The sequence below is a fragment of the Vicugna pacos genome, chromosome 4, assembly GCF_048564905.1.
Source record: "Vicugna pacos chromosome 4, VicPac4, whole genome shotgun sequence".
Lineage (NCBI taxonomy): Eukaryota > Metazoa > Chordata > Mammalia > Artiodactyla > Camelidae > Vicugna > Vicugna pacos.
The window spans coordinates 52,039,892-52,067,170 of record NC_132990.1 but is presented as its reverse complement, the minus strand read 5'-3'; the positions used below and the strand labels follow the sequence as shown (position 1 = coordinate 52,067,170).

The 27,279-nt window shown below is 39.1% G+C and overlaps 1 protein-coding gene across 3 annotated transcripts in view; it reads right to left on the bottom strand.

Moving 5' to 3' along the window:
• STX17 (syntaxin 17) overlaps positions 1-7,174 on the bottom strand; it is a 51,154-nt gene extending 43,980 nt beyond the window's left edge. The window contains exons 1-2 of one of the 3 annotated variants that reach the window (XM_031677360.2): positions 7,133-7,174; positions 863-1,048 (exon numbers count right to left, since the gene is read on the bottom strand). In XM_031677360.2, coding sequence (XP_031533220.1) covers positions 863-985 — 123 coding nt within the window. In that variant the 5' untranslated portion in view covers positions 986-1,048; positions 7,133-7,174. Of the gene's footprint in view, positions 1-862; positions 1,049-6,984 lie in introns of all 3 variants that reach the window. The other 2 variants (XM_072959815.1, XM_072959816.1) reach the window with 2 other exon arrangements.
• Between the last annotated feature and the right edge of the window lie 20,105 nt (positions 7,175-27,279).

Here is a 27,279-nt window from a genome sequence, read left to right as displayed (position 1 = left end):
AAGATTTAATAACTACTTCCACTCCCTCCTCCCTGCAGGGTGGGGGGAGGGTGGAAATCAACAGAGGGCCACAGAGCTTAACATTTATACTGGAGGAGGTCCTTCTGAAGGAGCAAATGCCACTGACCCATCCCACAGCAAATAAGACAATGTAACTTGCCAAATCAATGCTCAGTACTCAGTCAACTTAGATTTTCCTATAAATGCCACAAACACTCCATTAGACTCTGGCTAGTCCAGGTTCTATGCAGCCTCCACTTAGTCCCATAGACTAAAATTCTTCCCTCTACCAATCTCCTAAACTGACCTCTAGTTAACAGTTCTCAATTTGAGGCTTTCTTCAAAAGGAAGCAGTAAAGTTGTGGAATTTCCTCATATTACACAATGATTTACTTCTTTAATCTGTGTGCACTTGAAGAAGACAGGAGTTATACTCACAGTTCAGAAAACCTGCCATGGGATGAATCAGATTAAGGCAAGCCCCTTAGCCAAAGTCCACCAACTTCACATTATGGTGAACTATTAAACAGTTTGTACTTTAATTATTAACTGCAATTATTAAATTAATAATTTAATTATTAACAGTGATAATTCATCACTATGTACAACTAAAAAGGTATATATTCTATTCTTATATATCTTCCTAAAAATGGAATAGTATGAGAGGAGTATCTGTAGAACAGAAACACTAGATGAAAAAAATGATGTGGCTAAGTCCATAGGAGCTAGATGTTTTAGCAAAGCCTCTTATCTGATACTCTCAGTGTAGCCGAAATACACAACAAATATAAATCAGAATATGTTTCTTGTGTAGAAAAAGAAAAAAATGAAAAAAAAAAGAAAGAAAATGAAAAAACCTCACCTTCTCAATATTTATCTGGTGCTTTCTTAACCTCTCCAGGTCTGTTGGGATTACTATCTTAATAAACTTCTGGATAGCTGGTTCAAGACGGCGTAATTTCACTTTTTCTTCATCTTCAGACATTCTAAAAAAATGCTGTGTCACTTCTACTTGCAACAAATGTCTTTTTCACTCATGTAGAAAAATCTAAAAGGAAAATATTGAAGATTTTTTTAAATCAATTTCCACCATTTTTAAAAGCCAACATTAGGTAATTTCATAATACATTCTAAATACATACTTAGCTTAATGCTGAACTATAGTGACGTGATTTTTTTAAAAAAACTTTTATTTTAAAATATTTTTCTCTCTGCAAAAGTTATATATATTCACTTTAGAAGGTTTAGAAAATATTAAAAAGAGAGTAAAATAAAATCAACAATCATCTCCTCACTTATAGTTAACTACTCTTTCCACTTTTTTTCCCTTCTCATGCCCTACTCCTTCCATTTTGATCTATCTATGTCTTGTCTTTCCAGGTCTTTTTTAATGAAGGGTGTGTGTGCGTGTGTGTGTATGTACATATACATATACCTAAATAACCTCTTTCAAAACACCAGAAGTATACTGTCCAAGTTTTCATTTCCTAATGTATCTTTGATAGTGAAAAATGTTTTTTTAAAGGTGTCAAATGGGAAAATTGGAAAGAAAAAATTCATTCTCAACATTTCTGCTGTATTAAACTCCATTTCTAATATAATGTAACTATGTAATTATATACTTCAAATATTTTATAACATAAAATGCAACTCTTCTCATTGATGTCCTTTAAATTGCCCCTTCCCTTTGTTACAAATTGACTACCATTTTCTGTAACCAATACAAGTAACCAGTGACACAGAGAATAAAAACCCAGGATTCTTGAGATTACAACCAAATGCTCTTCCTAATTCACCAGTTGTTTTGTTTTGTTTTGTTTTTAGCAGTGTTCCAGAGAGTCCAGGGTTATGTCCTTTTTGCCAACGTAGAAGTGGGTAGGGGTTGGGAAGTGAGTAGGCTCCAAGACCCCACAGCTGCTTCAGCTGGAGATAATTTACTTAGATCTATTTCATAAATTTGAGCTAATTAGATTTTATAGAAGGGCTCCACTGCTTCATCAAGCTTGAAAACCACTGTTGTGCATCATGCTCTCATGCCATCTCATTAGCCACAACCTCTTCCATATTAAAAATCATATATAAATTCACTTTGTTAATCCCATTGGGTTACAGTGTCTTACCCAGGGGTTCATAGAGATAGGAGTACACAAATAGACTCCAAGGAGTCCCTGAATCTTAACCAAAAAAGCTGTGAATTTATTTTTGAGTTATTTTAGAGTGCAGAGTCCATTGCTTTCATGAGATTATCAAAAAAATCACTCCAGAAACATTAAGAACTATTACTCTAAACAATGTTATTTCTCTCCTCTTACACTTGAAAATCTTGAAGTGTTGGTTATACAGACAATCTCATCTACCAGAAACTTGGTTTTTACGTTTAACTTGAGCTTGAAAGCAAAAAAGGAAAATCTTCTGACATGAAAAATAGTCTAACAGCTAGTTAGTGGGAATTAGAGATACAAAGGGAAGTTCATTGCCAAAAGAACAGACACAACAAAACTGGAAAAACTCATAATTAATAGATTAAAGATAATATAATAATCTAAAAAGAAAATTAAAATAGGTACATTTAAAAATATTAAAAGATATAAAGAATGTTTTTAAAAATGAGATATTATGAAACAGTAACAGGCCATTCTAAAAATAAATAAACAAGTAAAAATTCCACAAATGAAAACCTCCAAAAATGGTTAGATAGTAAATCATACTATTTATTGAATCATTGAGAATTATTGATTGAAAACTATCAGTCAGAGAATAGAAATAAAGAGATGGAAAATATAAAAGAAGATGAGGGACATAAAGGATAAAATGAGAAGCTCAATAACAAACAGAAGTCCCATAAAGAAAGAATAAAGTGGTGAAAAGGCATTATTCAAAAAGAATACACTGAGAATTAAGATGTAAAAACCTCAAGTTGAAAATGCACATAACCACCAAGTAACATCAATTAAAAAAAAATTTACCTCAACAAATGGAAGGGAAATTTCAAAACATCAAGGACAAAGGGAAAAAAAAAATCTTAAAAAGCAAAGCAGAGATAAAAGACAGATAAATGAAAACAACAAAAGAGCTAACTTTTCATCAAAGCAACATATCAAAAGCCAGGAATATCTTCAAAGTGCTGAGTGAGTTGCTGTATACTCAGGTAATTATTCAGAAGTGTCATATTTGGCCTTCCTTTAGACACTTTCCCTTCTCCAATTTTTCCCCCACAGATTACCACCAACTAATATATCTAAAACACTAAGGACAACACACTCCTCCTCTGAACAAAAATTTCTAAGAGTTCCCTATTATTTGAACAAGAAAATACAATGTTCGCAAGTAGATCCACTCCGTCTATCAAAATATTATCACCCATGATCTACTCTCGGCTTTGCAACGATGCTCCCTCTGTCTAAATGCTCTACAAAAGAGCATTTATGCCATCTGCCTCTAAACTTTATGTATCATTTGAGATACAACTCAAATTAATTCTGCCTTCTCTTCCTCTCATCAGTTTACAGTGTACTCGACAAACCCCAGTTACTGAGTACTTGGTTTGTTTTCAATGTTCCCCTATGCTATGATGATAGCTTTCTCTTTTGAGTTTGAAAAGTGGTATTTTCAGGTCAAAGTGCATGACTCTGTCCCTCAGCTTTTTGTGCCCAAGGAAAACCTACTGTCTCATCAAGGCCATCTCTCAAGAAAGACATTCTGGCCCAAAAACTTCCCAAAAGACTTTTGGAACTCTTGGTCTCCTGGAGAGTATTTTTTTTCTCTCCACCATTTCCATTTTTATAAAATTACACTAAAATGCCTATATAAAACTAAGATTCATATTAACTGCATAAAGCATGATGTTACTGAAACAAAGCTGTCTAACAGTGGCTCTGATCATATAGTGTTTATAAAGTGTTTATAGCTCAAATAGTGTTTATAAACTATTGAGGGAAGTTCTTAATCCAATATACAAAATGTGGTTTAAAAGTGTAATTGAATAATGAGTTGAAAGTGTATTTCAGCATTTCTTGATTTTTTAGTCAGAAAATTGGAAATATTTCTAATATAATTAAGACACAAAATAAAAAATACATTCACATTAACACCACAAATACTTTAAATATGCCTATGAAAAAGACAAACCATACAAAAAATGTCTAATTTCCCACACGTCTGCAGAGTTGTTTTATTACTTTTAACTTTTTTTTCTAAGTGTAATGGAATATTTGGGGTGATAGAATTGCTCTGTTATCACGATAGAGGTGGTGGATACATAATTACACGCATTTGTCAAAACTCACAGAACTGTACACCACAAAAGGTGAATTTTGGAAATTAAAAAACAAAAACAAGATGTTGGGGGACCCAAAATGAAATACAAACTACAAAAGACAAAATTAACTGTATTGCAAATGAAAAGTATAACCACACTGAAAGCAGGGGAAAAAATAATTTAGGTAACTTTGGAAAATAGTATTTTAACTGGATACTACAAGGCTAAAGACAAAAAGAACTACACACAACTATACTATGCTCTAGTTAGTAAATGTGTTTCTCACAGGAGTATGCGTTAGAAATCCTGAAATTACTTTATGTACATACTAGGGTTGAAGAAATAAGGAAATACTCTGTAGAACACAAAAGCCAGATTTCTCAAAGTCAAAGAAAAAAGTTACAAATAAGGGGCAAGACTAGAATGAACCCTGCATTGTTAGATTAGAAGGTATAAGAATGAACTTTTGTTTTTTAAAAAAGTATACATATATAGACATATGTTAGATATGTGTGTGTGTATATATATATACATATATATACAGATAAATACAAAAATAGAAGTGTTTGTGTATGCATGGATATGTATGTATGTACACCTGTTTGTATCTCCATGAATATAGGGATACACGGTTGACCCTTAAACACAGGTTTGAACTACGTGAATCCACCTACACGTGGATTTTTTTTCCAATAAATACTATAGTACTACACAATCCACAGTTAGTTGAATCTGTGAATGTGGAACCACAGATACAAAGGCCAACTATGGGACCTGATTATCTGAGGATTTTGGTGTCTGCAGCAGGTCCTAGGCCCAGTCCTCCGTGGATACCAAGGGAGGATTGTATATATAGCTAAAAAAAAAAAAAAAAATACACACACACACACACACCCCCTTCCTAGCCATCTTACGCGAGGCACTAGAAGCAATGATACCCCAGTAGCAACAAGCACACCTAGCACCCAAACACTTGGTGTTTAAATATCGCTTTCCAAACAAAGGAATGGTTCCTTGGAGAAGTGGTGGATTCCAGGGCTGGGGGAGGGAAAACACAAAATAAGCCTGCTGCATCTTGTGGTATCAGAAAGTAAGGAAGTTCTCAAAAAAGAAGAGGGCTTATCAAAGGGCATAAGAAGCAACCTTAAAAAAAACTTTCAATGCAAAAGCTTGAACAATTTGAGACATAAAATCAATTTAAAAAGCGTAGGGTAGTAGCCAATAGAAAAATAAATGAGTCCATACTGGTACAAAAAGATTAACAATAAATAAGTGGGAAGAAGGGGAGGCTCTTCCTTACAGAACTCCAGTTAATAAATGAAAAAGGAATGAGGGAAACGAAAACCATCATTAGAACATCACAGTAATAATTACTGAAGGCAAGATCCATCAAATGGATGCTAAAATCAACAAATGAAAGTTTGAGGAGAAATGGGATATTTACATTATTTTAAAATTCTTCCCCAAGATACTAATTACAAAGGAAAAATAGCAACTTTACATTAGTGACAGACACCACCTTAACAAAGTAACAAAGAGTAATATCAAAAGTAGTGTGTCATATTATATACCCCTCATACGATGAACTACTGAGAAGGGCATACAACATCAGCCAAAACCTGAGGGACACTTTGCAAAATAAATGACCAAGCCTCTTCAAAAGGTCATGAAAGACAGGAAAAGACTGATGAGCTGCCCAGACTGGAGAGACTAAGGACCCATACCAATTAAACGCAATGTGGAATCTTACCAAAGTTCATTTCTTACTTTTATTAACTGTATATAGTTATATAAGATGGTAACATAAAGGAAACAGTAGAGAACTCTGTATCACTTTTGTAACTTTTCTGTGATTGTAAAATTATTTCAAAATAAAATGTCTTTTTTAAAAATGTATGAACTGCTGTTTCACATAAGACTGGTCAAACACAAGTCAAAGAGCTGCAATCACAGTCACTGCAATAACACTTGCGGCGGGGGTGGGGGCTGGGGAGTGCCAGGTGCTTTAACAAACTTTACCATTTAGCGCATACTATTACCACCTGAGTACCATACTACTCACGTTTCCAATGGGTAAAAAGTACTGGGAGGTTAGCCAAATTGCTTGAGGTTATCTATAAGTGAAAAGCCCCATTTCTCAGAAAAAGTCGCAAATCGTTGGCAACGCTCCCCCCCCCCTCCACTCCCAAATGATGAACACCTTCCCACATTTCCCCACACTGATGGCACGGAATTTCCTCAGGCACGTCGCCCCGTGTTTCTGACTGGGGTACGGGGTACTGACTTTGGAAAGAAAAGTCAAGGCCCTCGGTCCTTCCCTATGGTCTCCTCTCTGAGCCTCCGATTCCGAATTTAAAAAATGGGGGAGAGGGTTAGAATGTGGGGCCTTCCGTGAACCAGCTCACAGTCTGGCTGACAGGAAGCTCCCACCTCTCGGTCCAGGTGTCCCCCCTCGCTACCCATGAGCCTCGCGTCATCCCTCGCAGGGTCACCCACCGCGCACCTGGGCCACATACACCGCCCCCCGCTCCCCAGTATGGGTGCGCGGGACCCAGATGCCGGCGACCCTGACGACCTAGGGCCCACAGTGCGTCGCGGGGAGGGCAGATGATGGAAACTTTTCCAACCCGAGACCCCGGGTGGCCGCCAAGCTCGCCTGGCCGGCCGCCTCCCTATCTACACCCGCTTTAAAGAGCCCCTTCAAAACCGAAACCACCACTTCTTACAGACAGGAGGAGCCCCCACGGCGCTAGCACTTCCGACCTGACGCCGTGCTTCCCGCGGGGCTCCCCTCCCGCGCGCGGGGTTGGCACCCGGCCCACCATGCCCGTCAGGGCCCGACGCCCCCGAGGCGGCCTCCCGGGAACCCCTTACCTCCCTCCCGGGCGCTGGAGGCCGGTAGGTGCGCACGGCGCAGGCGCGGGCGGGACGGGGCGGGGCGTCGAGATAGGCGAGCCGGGCTGGGCCACGCCCCCTCCCGAGGTGTCCCAGCCTGGCAGGGTGTGGCAGGCGAGCCCGAGAATGCAAACAAACGCGGTCGCTGCTTGAGACCGACTCTTAAAAAGTGGTCGTGGTTCATGTTGCAGGGTTGTAACTCTGGAGCCAGGAGGAAAGAGACGGACAAACGCTTTTTAGATCTGTTTGTTGTGTGTTAAATGTGAAACAATTCACATTTGTATATAGCCCTTTACATTTTGCAAAATATTTCTGTCCATTTTCCTCTGTTCTTCTAGGAATTTTATTGGTGGACTGGCCGAGTGTTCTTACCCCTTTACACACATAGAAACGGAAGCTCAGAAAAGTTGTGCCTTTTTCTCAACCCCCAAAACCCTCGGAGGGTGGGCAGGTCATAAGTCTTAACTGTAACAGGCTCAGGAAGTTCAGACGAGTTGTGATGTTTCCCCCACACAGGTGGAGCCCTTAATGCCGAGCCCTTAATATCCCAGTTTTACAGAGAATGACACTGAAGCTCAATAAAAGAGTTTATAGTGACTCACTCCAGCTCAGCCAGTTAGCGACAGAGTTGAAACTTCATCTGGGTTTCCTAATTTCCTTCCCAAGTTCTTCCAGTTACACCAGCTGCTACCAGTGAACAGACGGCTGGCTTTGAAGCCCTGTCCAGGTCACAGGTCCTCCTCTCTGGATGGCCTGACTTCCAGATCCAGCCTTTTTAATATGTGTTTGTGAATATGCCGATGACTTGCTCAGAATGTATCCACTAATGATACTGTCCTCAGAAGTCAAAGTTAAAGCCATAACTAAGGAAACAGCTCTTAGGGTCTTCCAGGGGAGTGGTAGTAGAGGTAGAAACTGTGGACCAATGAATATTACAGGTCTGTAAGAACTGCTTTGAAAGGCAGTTTCCAAAATAAAACATAAAATCTGCTAAGCATTTTGGATTTTCTTTATGGGTATAATGAATGCTGGTGTTTGTTTTACTCTGGGAATGGGGTGCTTGTAAGATTTTAATTCTAAGGAGAAAAGTTGCAACAGTAGACAATACCATGGGAAAATGTTTTTTATGCAAGGGTCAGTTAACAAGAGCTTTTGAAGTAAAGGTCATTCAAGTTAAGTTCTAAAAAGCTACCTCTAGTACATTAGGGACGTGTGACAATCAAGGATTCTAAACTTGAATCTAGCCTTCCAGGTTAGAATATGTATGTTTGCTATAAGTTGGGTGTGTCAAGGTCACTGGATAGAACTTTTTAATCTAACAATTTGTTAGCTTAATTTATAATCTTTAAATATTTAGACTTACTGTGTGTGGACCTCTTTTTGTACTCTTGCCTGGGCCCTGAAGTTGTTAGGAGCAGTCCTGCTGCTACTAGTTAACATTTTCCTGCGGTCCTAAGTGAACCAGGAAGGCCAAACAAAACAAAAAGGAAGTAAATAAGGAAATAAGGAAAAAAAAGAAAAATATTCTTTTTAGGTTTCATGATTGCTTACTTGGAAAACCCAACGGAATGAATTGAAACAAATTCAGTTAAATGGTTAGAGAAATAGCTTTCCTAAACAACAATCGCCAGTTTAAAGATGTTAATGGGAGAAAAGGTCATATTCAAAAATTAGCAGAATCGAGTTTGTGTTTGTAAGCAATTTATAGGGGCTATTTGAAGAGTTAAGAATAATAGCTAAATAGGGTGGGAGTGAGGGGAGGAGTTTCCGAGGGGCATGAAGAAAACTTGGGAGTAACGGATATGTTTTTATCTCCATTGTGGTACTGTTTGCATGGGTGTATACATATGTTGAAACTTATCAAATTGTACACTTTAAATATGTGAGTTTACTGTATGTTAGTTATACCTGAATAAAGGCTGTTTCTTGAGGAAATGTATATATTATTACTTACTTAGCACCTAGCACAGTTCTTGGAACAGACTAAGGAAACAATGTATATTCACTATATGAATTAAGAAATAATTTTCCCAGTATAGAGCAAGTACATGGAGAACCTGAGAATCACATTCAGATTTGGTACAATAAAATAGACCTCCCAGGTTATCTTCTCAGCCCACTCCTTTTCTGGCAATTGCTTCTCCCCACCAGATCTGCAGGCTTTCAGTTAGGAGACTCTGGCAGCCATTTCATATAGGCGCGAACCCATGCTTCTGACCATGGTGAACTGGTCCAGGAGCAGACAGCTGACTCAAGCTGGGGCAATAACATACCTGTTCCAGGAATCTGGGATTGGGATGAGGATTCTAGTTTTAAAATGGCTGGTTTCTTGGATGGAAAGATCTCCTGGTGCCTGTGTGTTTGACTCCACAGACTGGTGAATCAGAGGAAGTCATGCTGCTCAAAGACCCCATTTAAAATTGTGGAGAGATGAGTCTATGTATGTCCTAGGTCATCTTGTTAAAGTTTTGTTTGTTTGTTTTTACTGTAGGTCATGTTCAAAAAACACTTAAAAGCCACTATCTTCACTAGGTTCTTTCTCTAGCCATGAATTATTGAAATACCTACTGCAGTTCTGAATGCATGCTATTTCTTTCTGCATTCTATCATTCCAACCATCTTGTGAACAGAGATGAAGAAAGGTTAAAAATAAAATGATAATAGTGGTTACGGGTGGCACAAAATTAAATGGGAGAGAGTATAAGTAGCTTTCTTGGGGGCTGGAAATGTTCTGTGTATTGATCCTGGTGTGAATACATATGTGAAAATTCATTAAGCTGTACACCTAAGATTTGTGTACTTTGAGTTATACCACAATAAAAAAGGAAAATAAATACAGAGCTAGCAATTCTTGATGTAAACCAAAACGTCTAGTAGACAAGGACTAGCTACTTCCTTAATATTATTTTTCCCTCTGAAATAGTAGTGAAATAGCAGTAATCTGTACTCTTGTTAGAGACCTTCACCCCTATAAATATAAAATGAAAGGCCACATAAGAGAGAGCAGAGGGAGGGGAGAATGATTAGATGCACAAAAAAGAAACAAGAGTTTGCAGCACATTCAAATTCCTGATTCCAACTCATTCCTAAGGCTTAGCTTAACCCCAACACTTATGTCTGGTTACACCCCAAAGCCATCTAACCCTCTCACCCCCGCTCTCACGCCTGCCTTTTCTTTAATTGCTTAAACTAGCTCAAGTGAACTACTATTTTTAGTCAAGAGAGTTCTGTTATAAATACAAAATTCCATCTGTTTCTATTATGATATCAGTTTAAACTTATACATAGTGTTCACTAACTTTAGTATCCACTTTCTGCTTTAACATCCTCCCCAGCCCACCACACACACACACACACACACACACACACACACACACACACACACATACCATTACCAAAAAAAATCTGTTCATATATTAAGGTAATGGAGACCTTATATCAAACCAAAAGGAGTGAACTCTGCAGGCAAACAGTAACAATGGAATTCTCTACTCATCAACCATTCACCGCTAGGAATTTGATCATCATTTTACATGTAGAATAGATTAAATGCCCAGACATCTGTCTATAGACTCCTTCCCTACTTTTTTTGTTCTTTTAGTTATCTTATTCTCAAAACTTAGTGTGCCTAAGAACTACTGCGTAAGGTAGTATTTATAAAAACATGCTTAAAGGACCTTCTGGGCAATTTGAACAATTTTCAAGGATAAGTTTTGACTCTGTGATTTTTGCTTTATCAGTGACTTTAATTCCTTATACCTACACCTCTCACCATCCGACTTACCGTCAAAAGAGGCAACATTATACTAGGCCTGCAATTAAAACACAGTAAACTTATTTAGAACGAGAATCATATTGAATGTTATTTAAACTTTAGCAATTTACAAGGCACCTTGAATTTTGTAGTACCTTAGTTATTATTGTCATGAAATGTCAGTCAATAAATATCACATGATAAATATGCAAATGGACACTTTACATAGTGACAAAGGGATTAATTCTCCAAGAAGATGTCACAATCCTTAATGTATACGCACCTAACAACAGAGCATCAAAATACAGGAGGCAAAGCCTGATAGAACTGCAGGGGAAAATCAAGTGCCTTACAGAGTATGAGAGCCACAGTGCAAAGATTAAGTTCATGAAAGTTGCCATTTCTTCCAGGGGTGGCAGGATTGTCATAGAAGAACCAAGAGAGTATAACAATAGGGCAAAATGATTTCCAAGATACCAAATATTTCTAGATTCCTGTTGGAGAAGCTGCCAGGGCTCTCTTTTACCGGATTAAAGAATCTATCCTCCGTCCTTTGACAACTGACATTCCCACCAGTATACCTTTTAATCCTTCAACTAGTAAAATACATTTAAGGGATTGGAAATCAACAAAATTCGGAGCCTCACCTTCCCTCTTCTCAGCCCAGCAAGCCCCCGAATTTTACTGTCACACCCCTTAGGGGATATTTTCCTTTCTAAAGGCCTCAATGGATTACAGGAGCTTTTAAAGTAGTATTTATATTTCCTCTAGCCAAAGACACATTAACTTTAATATTTCTTTGGCAGATTATTACTAAAGAAAGAACTATTGCTTGCTCCATGGAAATAAATTGAAAGGTTCAGCAACTGTCACTTTGCTTATATAAATTAATGCTTTGGGAGAGAAATGTTTCAAGCCTGAGCAAATAGTTTTAGATATGGGGAAAAAAAAAATGCCCTGAATCCCTGTACTTAAATATTACAGGACATAATGGGTAAGGTTGAATCTTTCTAACATCTGGTAAGTGCTTTCCCATTCATTCAGTCAGTCAGTCTGCACAGCCAATATGCCAGCCACTATGCTGAGTCCCGGTGATTGAAAGTTTAAAATGATCCCATTTCTTTTCTCTTCAGGGCCCAAAGTCTGAGGGAGAGACAGACATGTCAGTAGATACAATTAACACGTGCTATTATTAGCTATCCCTACACAAGTGCTATAGAAAGAAGCACAGAGGTGACTTTAGAGTTTGCTCAATACAGAGGAATTATCAAAGAAGGGAGGAAAGAGCATTCTGAACATAGAGAACATAAGTAAAAGGCACAAAGAAGGAAACAGAGGTATGTTCAGGCCCCTAGGGTGCGGGGGCAGATTAGCAAAGAGAAGGTTGCCAGAGGGTAGGATGAGTAACCGCCTCAGATGTATTTATCAAAGTTCATGTTGATCATGTCCCTACTGGTTTCAGATCTGGTCAGGGCACTATTTAGCTTTAGACCTTTGTTGTGCCCCCTCCAACTAAGACACACATCCTATAGACTCACACAACACTTACGGATTCCTTGCCTGCGCTTCTGAAGCCCTCCAGGTTTTCATGTAAATTTCCAGGTTCATAGCCCACCATTTTCTGAAGCTCTACCAGGTTCCTATAATTCCCTAATGTCCCATCCACTTTCTTGCTTCTGTGCCTTTGCTCAAGCCGCTCTTTTCTTTGGAATGTTCTCTGCCTCCTTCTCATTGATCAAAATGTTACTTCTCCCTGAAAACCCAGCTCAGATCCCTTCTCTCCCCAGAATGCTCCCATTATCCCCCCGACCTGTGTTCCCACAGTACCTCGATTTCATTTTGCTCTGCAGTATAGTTGTTCACATAGCTGTCTTTCCAACTATAGCAGAAACTTACTGAGGGCAGGCACCTTGTGTCATTTATTATGTGTTCCCAGCACATGCCCTGGAACGTGGGGCTTGATAATATTTGTTTTAAATAAAATGTTTGTCTCATCACCGTTGTGATCTCATTGGTTTCTTCTCCAGTTTCACAACTGGGTTTCCCCGGGTGGGCAAACCTTCTTGAAGCTCAATATGTCACTAAGGGTGAGATCAGAGGAAGGATAAGAAAACCATCTGAGAGACACAACAAAGTTACTTGGGGAATCTTTCTAAAAATATAGTTACCTGGGCCCCACCTTCAGAGATTCTGATTTAATTGGGGCTGAAGTGGAAACCAGGCATTGATATATTTTTTAAAGTTCTCTGGACAATTCTGGAGTGCAGTTGGTACTAAGAACCATAGACTTAATGAACAGGTGGGAAATAGTTACCAGGCCCCAAATGAGAATAATTTCTGATTCACTTTTCTCAACTGGTGATGCTTTTCCCAGAAAAAAAAAAAAACAAAACCATAGCAAAAATAATGGGGCCACATAGTTTGGGTAAAATTGACCTTTTTGCAGAGAAATCCTTGCCACAAGGAGCCTGAGTTTCTGTGGGAGGAATCACACGTTGGGCATGATACTTACCTTCACACTGATCAGTGTGTCTAGAGAATCCCATTGTGCCTCCTCCCAGACATCTTTAGTAAGAAGTTACAGGAAGCCATAAAATGACCTGAAGTCAAAATACCAGATACCAAATCATCAGATGAGCTAGGCAGCTTGAGAGTTCCAGTTCCCTTGACAGTCTCCAACACGGATATCCCCTCTGGCCCTCAGCCAGTGAAATGGGGAGGAGCCCATGTTGCACAATTCCAAGGGCACCACGCACAGTGTATTCCATATGAAGAGTGCCCCCTGGAATCGTGTAATTCCCCATCTTGGTGCAGGGATTTTCCTGTCCTCAGACCCAAGAGATTTCCGGTGGTGGCCTCCATCTTGGTTCTGTTCCCCAGCCTTCTTCTGGCTTGGGACCGTCACTCTGAGCCACGGTGAGGAGTGAAGAGCCTCCTCACCAAAATACCTGTGCCGGAGCCTTTTCCTACCTGATGATGTCTTCATCGGGAATTCCCCTCAGTGGCCGCTCTTGTCAACACACCTTTGATCCACTCAATGCGTTATGCCTTTCTGCTGAACTCTACCCAGAACTGGTCCCTGAATCAGTCACTGCAGCAGAGTTTTCAGACAAGGTGTCAGTTCCTTCTCAGCATCACCACCCCTTTTCTTTTTCCTTATTAGACAGAGTATCCACAGAGAAGGAAAGTACATATTTTAATTCTAGATTTTGGCTAGTTTTTGGAGGGAGGTAGGGAATCAAATTGAACAATCTAAGGGCAAAGAAAAGATAAATTGAAGCCGTGCAGTCCTCCCTTGGAATCTGCAGGGGATTGGTTCCAGGACCCCAGTGGATACCAAAATCCAAGGATGCTCAAGTCCCTTATATAAAGTAGCATAAATGTAAATGCTATGCATTTAAAATACAATGTAAATGCTATGTAAATAGTTGCCAGTGTGTGGCAAATTCAAGTTTTACTTTTTGGAACTTTCTGGAATTTTTTGTGAATACTTTTGGTTGAATCTGTGGATGCAAAACCTGAGGATGTGGACTACCAACTGTACTATCTATGAAAAATTATCCCAGCATCTGGCAGAAAATAGGGAACTGAAAAAATGTTAGTTTCCATTGTTCTTAGAGGATTATAAATGAGTGGGGCTGGTGATGGGTGATGTTAATCTACTGAGTAGCTTTCAGTCTTTGTTTTTAGAGCGTGTAGAGAGAGCAGCAGGGTACTCACGGTAAGGAGGATTATTCTTTCTTGAAATGAAGTTGTGAGAATGAAAAAAGAAACAGGAATTTAGCATGAGAACGTGTTTTGTAAACTGTAACACAAGATTTAAAATATATGGAGTTATTATTAAGTGTCATAAGAGATATGCAAACCAAATGACACGGGCTTTTAAGGAGAGGAAGAGACCATATCCTGTTGAAATCAGGAGGAGATGGTATCCACCACTTCATAAAAACATACTTTCTACAAGATTTGGTTTCTGCATTGTGAGAAGGACTGTGACCCCTGCTGAGACCAAAAGGCAAGCTGGTTGTGAGAAGAGTTTCTAAATTATTGTGTCTGCACTTTGTTAACTGAAGAGCACAGTACAAACGCAAAATGATGTTACAGATGTTATTGGTGATGGAGATAATACCATTATTATTGACTTTGAAGATATTGGTCAGCATTTAACAGGAAGTGCTGTCAGGAGAAGAAGGCCTTAGAGGTAGAGAAAAGAAGGCGGGAGAGGTTTCTGCCCCATTTCTTGGTTGATTGAGAGCTCCTCTATATAACTTCTTTGAGCGTCTGTTGACACCTACTGTCACAAAGGCCTGTGGCAGTGTTGGTAATACAATATTGAATAAGAAATGCTGTCTGCCCTCAGAGAGCTCACCTGGATTTGGTTTTGATATTTGGCCTCAAATATCAGATCAAGACATTTATAGTTCATTTACAGGCAGTGGAGAGCTCCTGAACTTTTTAGAGCAAAGAGGTGACATGATCTGAATTGAAATATTCAGTGGACCACCAGGAAATATTTTAGATTAACAGATGATTGAGCTCCTCCACCCTCAGGCTTCAGAACCTAGAATGTTTTTTTCACCCAAACTCTGTGAATCACAGAACTGATTATTTCCTCCTTTGCAATGGCGGTTAAAATGTCTAAATCAAATTTAGCAAGTATATCAGACTTCAAATCATGAATGTGAATATTCACTTCAGCCCTTTCTTACTTTGCCCACACTCATTTTCTTTTTAATCCTTACCTTGCTTTTAAAAATGTCTGTTGAATTATATGTAGTTTTGTAAATCATCTTTAATTCTTTCTGGAATAAAGGTAAATTATAAATAGATAAAGATCATTTCTTATTTTTTAATTTCTCATTCAATAAACTTCCAATTGTTTGAAATGTCCCCTGGGGAAATTTGCATGGATTAGGCATACTAGAAAAACAACACTACAGATCTTACTTTCTGGTTCTACTGCTGATCTCCTAACTTTTAAAATTTGGTTAAAGTCATATATAACACAGCACTTGAACATAATGTGAATCTAATGGTAACTGAATATTTTTGCATTTAAAGTTCAAGTTTGAATTTTATTTCCAAAAGAATTTAAGAAAAGATACAAACTTAAAACTACCTAAATCTTTGTTCCTGTGTGTTTTAAAAAATTCTATTTAAGTTTAAATGAAAGAGCTAAGATTATAGCCTATCAGAGCATTAGAAGATAAAATCTGTTATCCCAATTTTAAAAAATCATACATATAAAAATGCATTTGAAATGGAATGAAACCTGTTCTGTTACTAAAAGATATTTGTAATGCTCAAATTACATTGCTAGATGAGAAGAAAGGAAGGTATAGAAAAGTCTGTGTATCTTCCTATATTCAATCTCCCTTATCATTTGAAACATTTAAAAGCAAGATAATCTTTAAGAATTTGAAAGCATTAAGGATATTTTCCCGTATTAAAAAATCCCTGTTTAGAGATTGCTTTCAGAGTCAACTTATAAGACCCCCAACCAAATCAGTTTCCTTGGTTTGTGTATACTCTTAATCTTTGCCTTCCTCACCTTCCTGCCCCCTCATTCAATTGACTAGGTGATCATAGTTCATCATTTTTTGTTGTTTCTAATAGACTTGACTGTTTCTGAAAAAGTTAAAAATCCATTCTCCAAGGGACAATGACTTTCCACCTGTAAAAACAGAAACTAAACTTCAGAAGAGAATACTGAAAGAAGAATTTAGAGATGTTCCAAATAAAGGCAATATTATTAGAACTAAAACATTGTCTTTGGGGTGACTACAGGAGATAGAGTGGGCATGCGGCCGGGATGGACTCACTACAGAGTTTTACTCAGACTTCTGATGAACAAATAATCACTGCTACATTAACTGATTTGGAAAATAGAAAGAAAATAAGATACCATCCAGTTGATTTGATGATTTAAATTTGGGTTTCATCTTAAATCTGATAAACCCATAAATAAATGCAGCCTGGAATGTAAATGATGAATTGGTTGAATGACTGATGCATTTGCAGGAAACTCATGTTGCTTCCTGGCGATCACTACGTTCTTTCCTACGCTCAATAATCTGCCTGAACTTTTCCAGAGATTACCTTTCCGGTCTTGTCAGGCTCAAATCATTTCTCTACTTAGAGAATCAGAACACAGTACATATTTCTAGTGTTCAAGCACCTCTTCTCATCTCTATGATGCCTCAAAATGTCTCAGAGGGTGAGAGATGGTGTCTATGTTTTTTATACATTATGGGATAGAATTTACCTAGGTCTAAAAATTTGAAGTCGTGCATTGTAGTTAGAGCACTCTTTCTTCCTTCTCAGATGTCCTGAGCCACAGTTCTCTACTATGGTGGTTTGTCTGACCCTTTTGAGTTCTCATAATGCTCTGTTTGTACCGGAAGAAAATGAAAATCAAGTTGAAATTGAATATAAAGTGTCAGAACTACAACAGCTAGTAGATCAAATCCAGATAAAGAAACAAGTGAGGAATTTGATCTGTCTTGTTCCTTGTGGAGGCAAGTGCATTGGGCTGTGTCAAAGTTAATGCCATTAAACATTTGGATCATGTGATAATTCCCCTTATTCTGAATCTATGCTTATGTGCAGCAGACGTTTGATAATAATTCTGTGTAGATCTGTCTATAGATCAGAGGTGGAAATCAGAAGATCCAAGTCTCCAGTTGTAAGTTAATAAATAAGCCTCCTAGTTTATAGTTCAGAGGTTGTTAGTGAGTGTTCACCTGAGGAAGAGAGAGAGAAAGAGAGAGAGAGAGAAATCCACTCTCACCATGCTGCTAAATCAGGTTCCCAAGGTGTAATCCTGGAATATGGAGATTCCACCAGGGTACTGCTACTTTGAGGCCTCCCTGGACGCCTAGCAGCTCCTCACCACGGGGTACTTTGATTCCATCATTGCGTTGCTAGTTGTCCACAAACACCTGTTCTGTAAAGGCAGTCCACATCTTGGTTTGCGAGGCCGGTAATAATCATGGCTCCTTCTTAAGAGGCAATTACTGACCATGGTAGGTCTTTCATTCTTAAAAGCAAAAGCTGGAATCCTCCCATCTGTTAATACCTGTTAATCTTCTGAACTGCTGCATGGAACAGACTGTTTTTTTGTTTTTGTTTTCTTTTGACATATGATGTGAAAATCCATTTTTACAGCTATGCAGTCGTGTGGGAAACTTCAGAAATAAAGATTACAATAGAGTCCCTCCCAAACCTTTTAGGGATATTTCAAATGATGTTGAGAGTTTGATGAATGTTGATGGAAGCCTAATACACGTTCCAAGGACTGAAATGCGGCCCTTTACAACAAATCAGAAAAAGGATCAAAGATGCCCAAAAGCTCTAACACCCATTTTTTAAAAACGCTTGCAAAAGAGAATTATTGAAAAATACTATCTGGAACTTTATCATGATTAAGGAAGCATCTGAAAGTAAAGTTGCTCGGCAATTTTGAGTTACCCTCCAACTAAAAAATCTGTTTAATGGACTTTAAAATGCTTTTGTATTTGTGTTTAAAAAGTTTACATTTCTATCTGGTTTGACAGCCTAAGTACCAGGCCCTAGCCAGATAAAATCTGAAGTGACTAAGGCAGTGCTTCTTAAATAAGAGCAAATTGGAACTGTCATCCCAAATCACTACATCTCTTCTGGCAAGACTAGATTAGCACTAACTCTTATCTGCTGAAGGAGTCAATTCAAGCTTGGAAAGAGCCAATCTGGATCATTCTGCAAGGACACAGTAAAACCAGAAAAGGACCCCAGAATTCTGTTCTTTGGTCAGCCCACATAGACTGGAGAATCTTGCAGAGGTGATGTCTTTAACACTAGGATACATTTAAGAAGAAAGCATAACTCTAGTTTCTTCTCTGTCTCTTTAGATCAGCTCAAAATAAACAAGCACTTGCCCTCACTGACCTCTAAAGGTGAGTTACTGTTAAGTTTCTTACCTGCTCTTGCTTTCCATCTCCTCTTTGTCTCATTCAGCTACCTGCCTTTGGTTCTGCTTCTGGCCTGTTGGAATTGGTGCTGGAGCTTGGTTCCTGTTCCTTTAGACCCTGGATTTTTCTTACAGATTCTAATTTAGTTTATTCTGCTTGCTCTCTATGCTCTGGGCTATCCTAGTGTTTGCTCTCCTGAAGCTAATTTCCAGCACAGTCCACCTGGCTGGACTGGCTGTTTTCTCTGTGTTTTCAAGAGTATATGTGAGTGTATAGGGAGCAGGGAGGAGGTGTGTGCACAGTTTGGATAATCTCTCACAAAATGGGACAGAGAAAGGTAGAGATCTCTAAACAGAAACAAGGGGAATGAGGAAGTGATGCATTTGCTACTCCTTATTAACCATCCAGAGGTTTGAGGCAAATTCTTAATTACATGTTTACTTTCCTGCCAAGAATTTTATCTCAGCTCTCAGATTTTGCTGCCACCTGGTGCTAAAATGTTCCAGGTAGTGATGACTAAATAGTTTGACAAACTCCAGAAGTATAACCTAGATTCAGAGATAACACAAATTAGGATACTGGATGCTTAACGTAATAAATAAAAGATGTAATATTGAAAAAAACCCCTAATTTGATATAATATAATCACTTAGGAAATGAATGTAGTATACATGTCAGAACAAATTTATAAGAAGCAATAATAGTAAATTACAATGTGGTTCTGAGATGTCACCATCTCCTGGAAATATGGTCCCCACTTTAGCTGTCACTCCTGAATATGACAGAATACTTCGTGTTCACACACATTAACAACAAATAATTTCTCTCAGTTAATGCCCCCCACCCTAATTTAAAATGGGAGGGGACATTTATTTTATACCCCCTATAAGTTAAGACAGGGTAATTTTGCCTAAGATTTATTTGTGTTTCACAGAAACTGTTCTTTCCTTTTGTAGCCTTCATTGTTCTGCCGTTTCTCACCATTCTTCATCCTGCCACCCTTGCTCTCCATTGCTTCTTCAGGCAGGATTTGCTTCCATTGCTCCTGACTTTTCCAAAATTATGTTCATCCCTATTCTTCCACTCACTGCCTTGGAAGAGATTTTTCCTTCCAGCTGATAATATATCACACAGCCAATGTTTTCTAGCCTAACTTTTAAAGGAATACTGTCCTATTGAACTCCAAACTAGAGCAATACTTCGCTCACTTAGCTTTTGAGTCCCAGGTGTGAAGGAATGTTAGAAGAATTCCCCCAAACCCAAGCAAGAGAGCAGTTTGGTAGTGCCATCCATCTGTGGCAGATTATATTTTCTACCCAAAAGAATAATTCCCATCCCACGTGCTCTTGCTTATGTGACATTGACAGCCCTTCCGCAGAGAAGTGGAATCTATGCCCCCTTCCCTAGAAACCAGGTGGGTTTGTGATTGAAGGAGTGACACTGTATGACTTACAAGGTTAGATTATAAAAAGGAACAAAGTCTTTGCCTGGCTGTCTTGAGAGGCTTATTTTCAGAACTTAGCCACTTGGCCATGAGGAAGCCCAAACTATTTCAGGCAGAGTGGGGAGGTCACTTGTACAAGTGACCCAGCTGAGGTCCTGGCCACAGCCAGCAGCAACTCTGAAGATACCTCTAGATGATTCCAACCCCAACTATCAAGACACCTTCAGCTTTCAAGCCCTGGATACCAGAGGCCTCAGATATCAGAGAACAGAAATAAGCCAGCCCTGCTGTGCTCTGTCAAAATTCCCAACCAACAGAAACCACAAGTGTAGTAACATTTTTGCTTTATGCCACAAAGTTTTGGTGTAGTTTGTTACACAGCAGTACTGACAGAAATATATCCTTTTCAGTGTGTTTCTCACAAGTCATGAGCAGGTACCAGCTCTCCTTGATCTCATGATCTTCCTTGCCCAGAGCTTGAGCAGCCTTCATTTCTTCTGTTTTTGGGGGTTTTATTTCTGGCATCCGAGAAGCCCCACCATTAATTTTAGAGACTGTTTCTCCATTTACCCTAGAAGATTTGGAACTTCATTGTAAATATTTCTGTCTCACTCGCTTCTGGCCCATTTCTCATGTTATCTATTCTTGATTTCTCATTCCACCGTCTGCTCCTAGAATCCATATCTTCTTGGGATGAGTGGCAGTGGGAATTTTACCTCCCCAGGAGAGACTCCAGCCTACCCAAAGGAGTGTGGCTTCACCTGCTGGTTCCCACAAGACAGTGATAGCATTGATGGCCCAATATCAGTATTTTCTTGATTGTTACAAAATGTATTGAGATAGTACTATATGCCAAGCTTTGTGCTAAACTCTCTACATACTTGTTTCAATCGTCTTAATAACCTTTTAGAGTAACAACTAGCATTCCTCTCATTTTAAAATAAGGAAAATGAAGAACAGAGAAGTAGGTAATTTGCTCTTGAGGCAAGACAGACTGTAAATGTTAGAGGGGGATTCAAATGAAGGTGATCTAAACCCAGAGCCCACGCTCTTAACCATGTGTCCCGTATATAGGACATTGAATGATGCACATGCATTGAATAGAGTCCAATTTTTGAAGACTATTCCAGGGTGAGGCAAAGATCTTTCTTACATATTCCTCCTGCCTTTCTCTTCCTCAAGCTTCCTATTTCTGCACATAAGGGCACACGCATCTCTACAGGAATAAGCAACTACTTCTAGGTGAAGAACATCCAGTTTAATTCTCTACAAAGAAAATAAACATTTCTCCCCAAAGAAGCAACAAAATCTGTAGACGGATAATTTTGGCTGCTAAAACCTAGCCAGGACAACTTAGATTATACCACAGTCACTTAGCTTTTTAAGCTAAAATATCTGCATTCAGGTTACATCACAGATCTGCCCAAGAACAACGGGTGGAAACTTGTCTTAGATTTGCATATCTAAAGGGCCAGTTCAGGGCTTTATCCTCCGAAACAAAGGACAAGCGGCCTCAAAATGTCTTCTTACAGGGTAGAAACTTCTCACAGCAATTTAGTGAGTGTTTTGCACTGTTTTTCATCAAGATAGCAGGGCTGTAGCAGGCTTCCTGGGAGCAGCTATAGCTCTTGCTCCAGGCCCACTATTGAGATTGCACTCAGCATTTTGATGTATTCCCAATATAGGGCCACCTCTTCCATGCATGGATGAGGAATAGACAGGTTACTGAAAATCCTGTGGGATTAGGGGAAGAGGTTCTATATTGCAAAACTATATTTTAAACATTAATAAAATCCTTGTTAAATATCTCTGTTCTTTCCCCAATTTTCCATTGTGGACAGCAGCTTTCTTTTCTCTTCAAAAAATCTTTCCCCTCTTGGCAGGGAGGGATAAATTAGGGGTTGGGGATTAACAGACACATGTTACTATATATAAAATAGATAAACAACAAGGACCTACTGTATAGCATAGGGAACTATATTCAATTTCTTGTCATACTATATAATGAAAAATAATCTGAAAAGAAAAATATGTATATATATGTATATGTATAACTGAATCACTTTGCTGTACACCTGAAACTAACATTGTAAATCAACTACACTTCAATAAAAAATTACCAAAAAAACATTATTTCCCCTCCTTCTAGAATCATTCTCTAAACTCACATCCCTCTTCAGCCTCTCATTTCAAATCATCTCACCCCTGTCTCATAGTTTCCTCTCCAATCTACACCCTCAGATTCATCTTAGCACTCAGAAAGGGAATCTCTTTTCTAGAAGAGAGTAGAGTATGGTGTATGAAAATAAATTCTTTTCTCAGCCACAAATGCTTTTCTTTAACACGTACCTCTGTTTCAAGAATTCCTATAAATCAAATTTTAAATTGGTTTTAAAATCTTCTTTTTAAATAATGAACTAAATCAGACATTCAAAAGAATAAACAGAATGTATATATACATGGTAAAGAATAAAAAAATAATAATAACAAAACCTAGTGTACTGGATTATGCTAGGTCAATTTGATTAACTGAAAACTGGGCTTCCCAGTATCCCTTTCACTCTGTGACTCAGGGTTAGAGTTGGCCAAAAGAGGAATTTGCACAAATATGGAGGGTGGAAGTGGAGATAACAGCCATAATTCTCTGAAGGTGTTGCAGACAGATGTGGTGGTAGGCAGACGCACAGGTTCCCAGCTTGTTCCAGCTTGTCTTTGCTGGCCTGCACTCTGCCAAAAGCTCTTCTTCCTAGCTGCTTACTCTGCTGTTCCAGATGTGGTTTCTTTTCTGAAGCCAAACAACATATGCTTTGGCACCTACTGATAGAGCAAATGCTTTTTTCTCAATGCCCACAGTAAAGACCACCAGAAACAGTTGTCTGACTCATCAGATCCAATGGTTTCTGGAACATCTTGACACAGATGTACTATAGAAAAGCATTTGGCAAGTCTTTGTGGGCAAATCATAACACAAATCTTTTGAAACTTTGAAGCAAAATTAGGTCATCCTCTCCCAATTACTATCCTTCTTTTGAGAATCAGCTTCTGGATTACTACTGGGCCCTAGAAGAGACTAAACACTTGACTATGAGCCACCAAGTTACCATGCAACCTGAACTGCCCGTCACAAAGTGAGTGATGTCTGACCCAATAAGCTATAATACTGGGTATGAACAGTATCACTTCATTATCAAGTGGGGGTGATATCTAAGCAATCAGGCTCAAGCAGGTTCTGAAGACACAAGAAATTGTGTCAGTAAGTGGCATAGATTCCCCTGAAACCCACTTTGGTACATTGTCTCTTTCTCAATCTGTACCTTTGGCCTCACGGTGTTCCTTATGACCAGGTGATTGAGGAAGGAAAAAATGGATCAGTTTATAGATATTTCTACCAAAAATACTGGCAGAAGTTGAAATTAGATGCCTACTGCACTACAGCTCCACGTAGGTATGGCTATGAAGGATGATGTCGAAGAGAAGTCTTCCTCATGGGCAAAACTCCAAGAGGTACACCTGGTTGGTTAATTTGTCTGGAAGGAGAGATGAACAAAGATATTGATCTACATTAATTCATGAGCAATCGCTAACAGTTTGGACTTGGAAGGAAGATGTTTGAAGAATTGGAGGCAATGAGTTCTGGAGAAGAGATATGAGAATAGACCTCTTTGAAAAGAGCACGGAATATGATATTTGTGTCCCAGGTGAATGGTAACTAAAGAGAAACCTTACCAGAGAAAGATCTTAATCAGACACGATGACCTGTTTTGTGGATGCCTCTTTCCCTAGTCACTCCTGTCCTTGCCCAAGGCACTCATAAATAAAGTGGCCATGGCTGCAGGGATAGAGGCTGTCCATGTTGCTGACTACCTCCACTGCTGAGTCCTAACACCAACTGCAAAGATCAACACTGCTGAGTCCCAATACCAACTTCAAAGGCCAACACCAATCAAAGATATGGCACTGTTTCTCAGGCCACCTGGCATCAGGCTGATTACACTGAACCATTTCCACCATAGAAGGGGAAGTGCATTGTTCTTACTAGAATATATACTTATTTTGGATATGGATTTGCTTTCCTTTCCTCATTGTTTCTTCCAAAACACCTGTCTATGTATGGACTTACAGAATGACCTATGCCCCATCATGTTATCCTATATAGCCTTTGACCAGGGAACTCATTTTACAGGGAATGAATGCAGTACCAGTCTTCCCACCACCTGGAAACAGCTGACCTGACTGAATTCTGCATTAGCATTTTGAAGATTCAGTTTGGTGCCTGACAGCTGGCAAAACTTTGCTATTCGGGATAGATGAAGTGGACTTTGTGTATCTTTTTATTAGGAGACGGTTAGCATGTTTTCAGTTGTATGAAGAATAGTTTGATCATGTTATATAAAAGCATGGTCTTGTTGATGTTTTGATTTGGGAACTAAATCTAAAGAAGAGTGTGCAGATAACAAGTTGACAGGGGATGGACTATGCTGGATTGCGATATGTCAACTTGGATAAACTGAGAACTTCATTTCTTGTAATTCCATTTTTTGTGTGAGTTACAGTTGGCCAAGAGAGGAACTTGTGCTAGGTTTGAAAGGCTGAAGGGAACCTCTTTGAGGGTTATTGTGGTTAGATGTGGTGCTGGGCAGATACACAAGTGCCTAGTGGGTCCGTATTGTCCTTTCCCATTAGCATTTAAACACGTCTTTCCAATCTTAAAAATCTCTCCCTTAACCTCATGTCCCCTTCCATATTGCCCTCTCTTCTTTCATGCTGTGTCCAATTTCATCTTTCTCCTCAATCCTCTGCTACTGGCCTCTGTCTCATCCTTCCCCTTAAAACTTCTCTACTGTTCTTCCCCTTATACTTAGTTTTTCTTTTTGGATTTATATTTCTATTACATGATGATGGTGCTCAAGAATATTATCTATCCAGATGTCTCCTGAGTTTCATACCTGCATCTCCAGTGGTCTACTCAGCACCACCACCTGGATGACAAACAGGGACCTACAACTGGGTGTGCCCGTAACTAAATGTATCACATTTCCCCTCGAAACTATACCTCCTTCCTATCTCAGTGAATAGCACCATCAACCACGCGGGTGCTCACACAAGAGACCTGACATACTCCTTGCTTAGGTTTCCTTTATCTTTTGCCTGGATTATTGCAACAGTCATTCTTCCTAAAGTTGTGAAGCTCCAGTTAAATAATACGACTATAACGTACCATACAAATGCTTTGGTTTACCTTCAATGTAGAGCTATATTAACTCTGAGAATGTGGGGCAATAAATCTCCATTTTATGGGAGAAGTTGCAGCTGATAATGGACTATGGTGAACCAAAGAAAAACATACTTGCACAATAGTGGACATTGTCAGTGTTAGACCTGGTGACAATGCTATTCATTCCACAAATATTTATTAATTTCTGACCATGAGTTAGGAACTGTGCCTACAGACTATGCATCCAGAGCACTGATTGACTGTGTACTTTTTCTGGGTCCTCCTCATGTAGAGGATACAAAGATGAAAAAGTCATGGCCTCCATGCTTAAGGGGCTCTCAACTCTCTTTAGGCACAACCTATGTCAAATGATATCACAGATGACCCCTCCTATCTCTGAACTCCTCCCACAGGCAGTGCTGCTGTCAAGTTCCTTCCAGGGCCTATTATGTGCAAAGAATAAATTAATTTCAGAGGAAAAAAAGAAGTCAATCTAGAGACATATGTAGGCTGTTGTCTAGATGCAAGGATTTTGGAAAACCACCACCAATTAAAAAAGCTACATGCAAGGATTCTTTTCTAGTGATACACAGAGACACCTCCTCAGGACCTGAGTTAAATTGGAAGCAATCTCAGTAATGAATTCAGCCTTGTGCTTAGCCCATTCCCAGAACCTCTGGCTTAATTATGAGAAGAAAACCTATTTATTCTGGGACATCACCACTTTGGGATAAATTCCTGGAAGCCATCAGAAAAGCAAAGGGAAGATTTTTCTCAGAGTCTCTACTCTGGATTTCTGAGAAAGAAGTGTTTCATGTTTGGCATGTCAAGTTGCTTTTAATTTTAGTCCATGTATTTGCCCCTGACTTAATTCTCTTTGAGCTTAGTTCTCCCTGTCCGTCCAGTGGCCTAGGTCTCCTATGGGAGGGTAATTCAACCTTTCTCCTGTCTTCCTCAGATATCATCTTTCCCCGAGCACATTCTTCATATAATTAGTTACACAATAATAAAAATAATATTTATATAGTACATTACATTTCATAAAGCTCTTTTCATGTGTTTTAGTTCTTTCAGCTCTAATAGCAATGCAGAGAGAGCCATGAGGAACCTGAGGCTCAGAGAAAAGTAACTTGCCTAAGATCATATGGCTGTGGGATGACAGACCTCACAAAGAATCCAGATATTCTGTCACCTTCTTTCTACTATTTTCCTTATGTCCAGCCACTGACCAAAGTAATTTCTAGCCCTAATCCATTTCAAAATTATTCTGACATCTGAATATTGGAGCCAAGGAACACTGATATCTTTCCTGGAGACCAGCTTGGTTGTAGGGACCCAGGAAACCCCCCATAAGGCAGGATCCCCAGGGCATACCAAGAATGAGGAAAGCCAACAGTCCTGAGGCAGTGGTTCTCAACTTCGACTACATACCAGAAATACCTGGGGAGCTTTAAACTACTGAAACCTGGGTTCTAGCCCCAGAGATTTTTTTTATTGTATTGGTCTTGGGGGCAGCAAGGCCATTAGACGTATAAAAAACTCCCCAGGGGATACTAATATGAAGCCAAGACTGAGAACCACTGCCTGAGGGCTTCTACAGGTTTACCTGTTCTTTGTGGGACCCGTGGAACCAGTCTCCCTTTCTCTCTCTTTTCTAAATGCTTATTATACCAATCACGTATGATTGTTGAATAAAATCTAGACAATACAAGAGGCAGGATCAAGATGGCAGAGTAGGAGGACCCTGAGTTCACCTCCCCACAG